The sequence below is a fragment of the Linepithema humile genome, chromosome 6, assembly GCF_040581485.1.
Source record: "Linepithema humile isolate Giens D197 chromosome 6, Lhum_UNIL_v1.0, whole genome shotgun sequence".
Lineage (NCBI taxonomy): Eukaryota > Metazoa > Arthropoda > Insecta > Hymenoptera > Formicidae > Linepithema > Linepithema humile.
Genome location: NC_090133.1, coordinates 13,794,666 through 13,803,610, shown reverse-complemented (window position 1 = coordinate 13,803,610; position 8,945 = coordinate 13,794,666). Strand labels below are relative to the sequence as shown.

General features: G+C 37.7%; 1 protein-coding gene and 1 long non-coding RNA gene across 2 annotated transcripts in view; one reads left to right on the top strand and one right to left on the bottom strand.

Annotated features, from left to right (window-relative positions):
• Positions 1-865, bottom strand: part of LOC105674007 (uncharacterized) — a 39,067-nt gene extending 38,202 nt beyond the window's left edge. Inside the window, exon 1 of the long non-coding RNA XR_001101041.2 lies at positions 512-865. This is a non-coding gene — a long non-coding RNA (uncharacterized lncRNA). The remainder of the gene's footprint in view (positions 1-511) is intronic.
• A 155-nt stretch (positions 866-1,020) lies between these two features.
• Vps11 (vacuolar protein sorting 11) lies at positions 1,021-6,664 on the top strand. Its single transcript, XM_012370185.2, has 16 exons — positions 1,021-1,191; positions 1,321-1,389; positions 1,491-1,664; positions 1,746-1,942; positions 2,090-2,348; positions 2,430-2,584; positions 2,667-2,900; positions 2,988-3,288; positions 3,383-3,571; positions 3,667-3,789; positions 3,886-4,013; positions 4,092-4,304; positions 4,383-4,555; positions 4,642-4,939; positions 5,031-5,350; positions 5,419-6,664. Exons 1-16 carry the CDS (start codon positions 1,177-1,179, stop codon positions 5,844-5,846), a joined length of 3,276 nt encoding a protein of 1,091 aa, XP_012225608.1. The 5' UTR covers positions 1,021-1,176; the 3' UTR covers positions 5,847-6,664.
• The last annotated feature ends 2,281 nt before the right edge of the window (positions 6,665-8,945 follow it).

Genomic DNA, 8,945 nt, shown 5'->3' with positions numbered 1-8,945 from the left:
ATTTTTCTTACATTGCATTGGCGTGCCGTTTCGTCGCGGTCTTTTGTAACCCTGTGTGCCACCCGAGCTTAATCGAGCGTTACAGGCGAACTATCGGATCGGATCGACCACTTTACGGCTTGTAAACGAAATATAAGTATCTTTTCAACATTTCGTCATATTCCACAATTATCCATGGATCGAGGATACAATGCGTGAGTGATTTCAGATCTCATAACTTTTACATAAAAAGATCTCGATCCACATCGGTGAGAGGAAATTACGAAGAACTTTTTGAAACGTAAAGTGTATGATAGTTACATAATTTCTTTTTATCGTGATAAATAATATAAGCATATAAAGTGACTTGGCACTTTTGTCGATACACGACGTGTGTTGAATTCGTGCATCGCTTTAATCATTAAACGCATATTTAGGCATCAGGACGCGATTAAAATATAACGTGTAAAATCTCCAACTTAATATTTAACAAATATAAAGATATATAAAAGGAAAATAAAATAAACGATACCTCTGCAAGCAATGTCTTCTCTTGTGTAAACCCGCCAAAGATGCATTTCGTAATTCTTTTCTTCCACACTCTCTTCAACACTTCAACTTCTTGCCATTACACTTTATTTAAACAGTGTGTTAAAGGTGGATAAAATATTACACGCACTTATTATTTTAACCACATAAATAAAAAGATAATGATTAATTACAAGCACTTAATTGACTAAACTTGCAGGTTAAAGTATACTGTAACTTTTTCAATTTGCCGTTAGGAGCGCGTTTGTCCGGTCGCACTGATGCTGCCATCTTTTGCAATATTAAAAGAACGGCACATAACTTTTCTGAATATTTCAACAAACTTTCAGAAAATAAAGCCAAAATTAGATATTTTACAAGTAAGAGCAATAAATAATTTGTAAGCTTATGCATTTTATTTGACTTTCAGATCAAAATATTGTGCATCTCGTGCGATCTTGCGTTGATATGGCAGATTTGTGCGCATGCGCAAAAGGAAATGTCATCCTAAACAGCTGATAGAAGCAGCTGTAAGCGCTGTAAGCTTGTGGTAAACTGTAAAAGACAGCAGGCGTGTGACGGATTAATTATACTTATTGCTGTCAAGTAAACGACTAAAAGTATAAATCTTCCTAAATATATATGTAAATAAATATTATTTTATTTATTATGGCGTTCCTGGAGGTTAGTTTGATGATTTTCTTGTAACCTATTTTGATTTATCGTCTTTTTTTCAACGTATATATTGTTTAATTTTTGAACTTGTATAACCTAAGATGTCAACGCTAATCTTACACATTATTGTCTTTTTAGTGGAGACGCTTCAATTTCTTTGATTTGAAAAAAGAAGTTGATGCAGGAAAAATCGCTAAAGCATTTGGAGTAAGATGACTTTTTAGTATATTTTAATAATTAATTTAATTGTTTTCTTATAAACAAAAAAAAAAAACCATCGTATTTTTATTGATGTTTCTCTCATTCAGGATGCACAAGTCGCGGCAGCTACTAGTGGTAATGGTAACTTGATATTTGGAGATAATACTGGCAATGTACATTTAATAAACAGAGCGTATGAGATTACAACATTTCGAGCTTATGAGATTACACTGGTGTTAGCTCAGCAAGTCCAACATTCCACTTTTCTGTTTACTATTGGTGTAAGAAGGCCACTCTTATTTCTCGTTACAATATATTTAATTGTGAAAGATTTAATTTAAATGTGTATGACACATTGACAGGAAGATGAGCCTGGCTGCAATCCTACTATAAAAGTTTGGAATTTGGCTAAACCTGATAAACAAGGTAATCCGACATGTGTTCGAATAAGCAGAGCCATACCTAGCTACAGAGCAGTCCCAGCAACAGCTCTGTGTGTCCATACTAGTCTTACGTTAATGGCTATTGGATTTGGAGATGGTTCTATTATGTTGTACAGGTGAGTCTTCTATTTTTATTTTATATTAGACATATTACCAGACATATTATTTTCTTTCTTCACAATATATTTGCTGTTTTATATTTTTTTATATTATAATGTAGAATTGTATTACTTATAATATGTTTAAACTCTCTCTGTTTTTAGAGGTGATCTTTCTCGAGAGAGAAAAAATAAAATAAAAGTTTTGAAGGATGCTAATCTATCTGTTACTGGCCTCGCAATCAGATCAACTGGTAAACAGACGCACCTGTTTGTCGCTACGCAAAATAATGTGTTTTTATACAATATTACTGTTAAAGATAAAGAATTTAAATCTGCTTTGGATGCTATGGGCTGTGCACGAAAATGCAGCGTGCTTGCTGAATCCATGCAGGACAGCCATTTTATGATCGGACGAAATGATGTAAGTCGCATGTAACTCGGGTACTTTCTATCACGTTATATATGTTACAATTCTAAAATTATTTAGTCATAACATTTTCAGGCTATTTATTGTTACACACCAGACGGCAGAGGCCCATGCTATGCAGTAGAGGGTCAGAAGATCATGCTAGAATGGTTCAGAACATACTTGGTGATAGTAGCGAAGGAAGCGGCAAACGTTCCGAGAACGACAACAACTATATCCGCCAAACCCAAGTAATAAATTCACACATATGTATTTTTCTTAATTCTTTTATTATTATTATGCTACAAATGTATGTTTTTATCATCTCTGTAGCACAATAGAACCGATACCTCCCGGTGTAGACAAGCACATTATCACTGTGCTTGATATTCAAAATAAGTTCATCGTGTTCTCTGCACCGATGGTATCAGTCCAAGCAGTCTTGTCCGAGTGGGGTGGATTTTTTATACTTAGCGGAGATAACAAGTTGTATCATTTAGATGAGAAAGACTTGCAGTCCAAATTAGCGTTGCTCTTTAAAAAGAATTTGTACGATGTTTCTATAAGGTATGTTCAATATTTTCTGACTTAATTGCAATTAGATTATAGTACGAATAGAACAATTCCGAATAATGTGATTTTACATTATTGTAGGATAGCTAAAAATCAACAATATGACACCGAAGGTCTTATAGATATTTTCCGTCAATACGGAGATCATTTATATTCCAAGGGGGACCATAATGGCGCTATAGAACAATACATAAAGACTATAGGCAAACTGGAGCCGTCTTACGTCATAAGGAAATTCTTAGATTCTCAACATATTGATAATTTGACGACGTATTTGCAAGCGTTGCATAAAAATGGACAAGCAACCGAGGATCATACAACCTTGTTGCTAAATTGTTACACTAAACTTAATCATACCGATAAATTAAAAGAATTCATCATGGTAAGTTCAGTATTTAGTTGGGTATTAAGTGCATTATATATATATATATATATATATATAAATCTAGTATATATATATTTATTTATTATGTTAGACAAAAGATCGCGAAGTTGATTTTGATGTGGAGATAGCGATAAAGGTTTGCCGTCAAGCATCGCCGGAAGATGCTTTGTTACTCGCACAGAAGCATGGCAAACACGAGTGGTATCTTCGTATCCAAATCGAAGACAAACACGAATATAAAAAAGCACTAGAGTACATGGCAACATTAGAATTTGAAGAGGTATTATTATATTTGTATTTATACATGTATATATGCGTTTCTGCAAAAGTAAATGTACATCTATGTTAAAAAAAATCTTTCACAAATATTTTTAGGCAGAAGCTAACATGAAAAAATATGGAAATATATTAATAGAAAATGTACCTGGCGAATCTACACAGTTTTTAAAAGCTTTATGTACAAATTATAAACCTTTTAACAAGCCTCTTGTAGATCAGGTTTGTGCAAAGATCTTTAATTTTTTATTGGTTTCAAGTAAATTAGTATGAAAAAAAAACTAAAATATTTATCAATTGTTTACTTTTTTCCGACAGGAAGCCTTAAATGGTTATACAGAGCAGCATGTCGATAAAGCCAATCCAGAAGATTTTATTCACTTATTTCTAAATAATTCAGAGCGACTTGTAGAGTTCTTGGAGCATTTAGTTAAATCAGATACAAGGTCACTATAATTGATAAAAAAGCCACAGACACTTCTTATCATGAAATTAATTTATTTCTTCTTGTATTTTTCTTATAGATGGAGTACATTAGTTTATAATACCTTAATGGAACATTATTTACACGTTTGGTCGGCTTTAAATAATGATGTAGCTAAAATACAGTATGAACAAAAAATTGTACGACTTTTACAAAATTCTGAAGCTCGTTATGATAAAGACCAGATATTAATACTTTGTCATCAGCATAATTTTAGAAAAGGATTGCTTTTCCTTTATGAGGAGAGTAAACTGTAAGCATAGTTATGTATCATGGTGTAAAAGATTACACGCTTATGCATATAATATATATGTATATTTTATCCTTTCAGATATCAAGAAATATTACGGTTTCATTTACGCGAGGGCGACAGCGAACAGGTTCTCGCTACGTGTAAAAGATTTGGCCATCAGGATCCTAATTTGTGGGTACAAGCCTTGTGGAGCGTGGCGAAAAATAAGGACGTACCGACAAAACTACTTGCAGACATATTAGCTTATATCGGTGAATATTTACTGAATATTAGTTATCGATATTGATCGAGATAAGTATCGATTATTTAACTGAATACATTGAAACTATATTTACAGCCCAGGAAAGACTGTTATCTCCCTTGATGGTCATCGATGCAATCTCTACATCATTGACCTGTACATTAGGAGATGTTAGAAGTTATTTATGCAGTGTATTAAGGACGGAGAACGAACAAACTCAAGCTGACGCGGAACTAACGGAGAAATACAGAGCCGATACTCTGAAATTACGGGAACAAATAGAAGCAATAAAAAATAGCACGATAATCTTTCAAGGATCGCGGTGTAGCGCGTGCCATCATCAGTTGGAGTTACCATCTGTACATTTTATGTGTCAACATTCGTATCATCAACAGTGAGCCATTTTAATATTATTTTTACCATACATATTAGCTTGCTATTATAATTTATTTTGATCCAATATATTACGTCTGTTTTTGTGACAGTTGCTTTCAAAGCTTTTCGGAAAATGAAAATGAATGCCCGGCATGCTTGCCAAATAATAAGAAATTACTGGATATTATAAGAGCGCAAGAGCAGTCGAGAGACGTGCACGAAACTTTCCACAGTCTTCTCGATCGAGCAGAGGATCCATTTTCTTTAGTAGCCGATTACTTCGGCAGAGGTGTTTTTAAGAAATTAACAGTAATTACCGATACAGACAAATCATTACCTACACCGACTAAAATAGAGGAGCCTAAATTAAATTATGGTCCGGGCGCGGAAGCGAGGCTCAGATTAAATGAAGGAAAGAGTTCTATTTCAGGTACGATTTGATGCATTTTTTTTTAATGATATGTAACGATTAATTTATACGCTTCTACGTTGTTTTAGTGGATAAAACAGAATCTCGACGTACTGCGTATGATGTTCCTACGTTGGTAACGGAAGAACGTTTCCGAAGTTTCGCAAAGCCAGATGTATATTCCTCGTCGTTAGAAGCGAATATATCGGGAACAGGAAGCGGTTTGTCGACACCGCGAGGTAAAGCTTCGCCAGTGCCGATTAGAGAAGCTCGTATTTTGAACAGCACTACACCGAAATCATCGCCGATCGAAAAGACTTTTGTTCCACCGAAAACCCCCATCGTACCGTCCAATCCCTTTGAGAAGGACGATTATGATGAATCTAAAAATCCCTTTGCTAACGATGACGATGACGATGCGACTAATCCTTTTAAAGATGATGATGATAATGATAATGATGGGGCTAACAAAGACGATGATGATTACAATAGGAATTCGAATCCATTTGGCAGATAAATTACGAATACATTTCCTGTGTGAGATTTGATTGAAGCCAAAACGGAATACATATACAGACATATATGTAGACTGATAAATATTACGTAAAAGGAAAGAAAATATAGTCAAGAGCATGCTTTATCAATAAGCATCACACCATGAATTTCCGTACCTAATGTACTACGTGTAAACTTGTATAGTATGTACTTCAATTTTATATGCTGTTAACTTAGTTTACCATTGATATTGTACTTTTCTCATTTTTTCGAAACTAAGAACTTTATGCAGCGCAAATCTTGGATACGACTTGGAAAAAAAGAAACTCGATTTGGAAAAAAAGAAACATTTAAAACGCTTTAAAAGTTAAAAAATATTTAAATTCTGTATCTATGTGGATGAGATACAATATTTAAATTTTGCTGGTGCTTTAACATGCTGATATTTAAAACATAAAGAGAATCGACGAATCACAAAATATAAATCAACGTAAAAATATATCAATATGCCTTTGTAATGAGACTGTGATTTGAAAAGTAATCGAATTAAAATTTTGGGAGGTAAATTAAATTATGAATTGGTCGATTTAAAAATTACTCTTTCATTACACATTTTTAGTATTTGTCTAGTTTTGTTGCCATATAATTGTAATGTAATCTTTAAAAATACAGTAAATCGGATCCAAAATGGCAAGATCATTGTAATAAACATGCCTTTGTGTGCTACATCTATTTACTCAAATAGAACAGCACATATGTAAAAGTATCAAAAGATATAAATTATAGGATTGTGTGATTATAATATGTTATAAATAAAAAAATTAAAAAAATATAAATCTATATACATATATTAATTTTTTAATTCCTTAATTTTGTGTTATCCATTTATACTCAATATTATTGTAACGATGCGTTATGCATCGTTACTATTTTGTGCTGACGAACCGAACAATCGTCCGTATTCGATAAGGGCGCTTAGCGCTCGATAAATTGAAAACAAGCGGTCACTCGCTAGCGATCCCCTACGCTACTGGCCGTACTGTATCCCGCCTGGTTGGGATCACTGCCTGCCAATCCAGATGTCAGTCAGCTGCAGTGATGCCAATTCGAGCTTGCTGATACCATGGGGATCCCCTCCACTACGGTACTCGAATTGGCATCACTGGTCGGCTGTCAGCCGGGTATAAAAGAGGCTCGGCTGCACGACTTGATACCAGATCCCGTTCGCTGCTCCCACAGCGAACAACCGATCCTGTGCTACGAGCGTTCTCGTAGTCCTTCCGAGCGATCTCGGATTCTAGCTTCAAACCATTATACACGAGCGTTCTCGTGTTCCTGCCGAGTGTTCCCGGCTGTCTTTCCAGCAAAAGCTGCGAGCATTCTCGCAGTTCCGCCGAGCGTACTCGGCTCCCGCCTTACCGCAAACCTACATCGCGAGCGTTTTCGCGATTACTTCGAGCGTTCTCGAGCTCCGTATCCGACACGGGTGTTCCCGTGGCTTCACCGAGCGTTCCTGGATTTTCTCGCTTTACCTCCGTTGCCGACACGGGCGTTCCCGTGGTCAAACCGGGTGCTCCCGGTAAGCTCCTTTCTAATATTCCGACTTCAGCAGGCAAACCGTAGGAATAAATACCGCGCGCTCGATCCACGCAACATCCGCGTAGAAGGCCATTCAATGCCGCCTCCACTAAGCTTGATGGACCGAATAAAACTCTTGAACCAAATTCGGAAGTGGGGTCTTTATTTCGAAGGAGAGGACCCGCTTGCCTTCTTGGAGCAAGTAGAAAAGCTGGGTCACGAATATGGCTATAGCGACGCACACCTGCTCCTCGGCCTGCTAGAGCTGTTACGAGGCAACGCTCTAGTATGGTATAGAAACAACCGAGCATCATGGAGTACATGGATCGAATTTTGCCGAGACCTCAAGGCGCACTATCTACCGCCAGACTACCAACGACAGCTGAAACGTGAGATACAAGGCCGGCAGCAACAATCGGGAGAATCATTTGTAGTCTTCGTCGCGGCAATGCAAACTTTGATGCGTCGTGCCGGAGGCTACTCCGATCAAGAACAACTGGAGCAAATATACGAAAATATGGACCCTACCTTCCAGTTGTACATTCCGCTCGAAAGCGTTACTAACATCAACGAATTAGGCGCTAAAGTCGCTCACTTAGAAAAGCATCACCAGCCGGATCCAACAATACGGGCAAACGAGACCCCTGTTACTACCGCAACGTATAATCGGGAGGATTGCTGCTGGCGATGCAAACAGAAAGGGCACACTCGCCAGGATTGCAAGCGGCCTCCGAAAAAATTCTGCTCCCGTTGCGGTAAAGATGGTGTGCTCTCGCGGGATTGCCACCCGTCGAAGGGAAACGAGTCACGGGCCAGTGGCCGCCACGCAGCCCAAATACACTACAATCCACGACCGCATCTCCTCGTGAGAGTTCGAAAACATCCTGTCTGGGCTCTGATGGACTCCGGTTCCGAGGTCTCCCTCATCAGTACGAAGACCGCTCGACGGATAGGACGGAATCTTTGTAGGCCTATTATCGCCAACGAAGAAATCCATTTGGCGGATGGAACTGAGATCTCTATCAAGGAAACTATCAAACTGCCAATCTCAGTTCCGGGGAGAACCGTTAAACACAGGTTTGCGGTGCTACCCACTCTTAGCACCCCCATCCTAGTCGGGACAGACCTTTGGGCTAAGCTCCGGATCACACTACCACCTCCCCCGGCTCAACAATCGACCAACAAGCCCGCTATCGATGTCGTCACCACCAGTTCTGCTGTCGACTCCGCGGACGAGGCACAACAACTCCAAGAAGTCTTGGCAAAAGAACTGCCTAAATAAAAAATTACCGTCTGTGCGTCCGTTATTAATAATTTAAGTCTTTCATTTACTTACCGTTTTCACACACGCGGACACACACACCCACACATACACACACACGCGCGCGCGCGCACGCACACACACATATCTGTAAATATACAGACATATTTTGTTATTTTTTTCAATTTTTGAATAAATCTTTGTTAATTCTGATCGAGATCTCGTCAATTAGAGTCTTCCTCTTTTCCCGAATCCTGGCACCGGCAAACTAATATCGCGCGT

Bases quoted from the DNA above. Each gene is read 5' to 3' on its own strand.
- Vps11 (XM_012370185.2), top strand. The intron at 1,665-1,745 runs GTAAGAAGGCCA...ACACATTGACAG, and splicing joins CTTTTCTGTTTACTATTGGT to GAAGATGAGCCTGGCTGCAA. The intron at 5,351-5,418 runs GTACGATTTGAT...ACGTTGTTTTAG, and splicing joins AGGAAAGAGTTCTATTTCAG to TGGATAAAACAGAATCTCGA.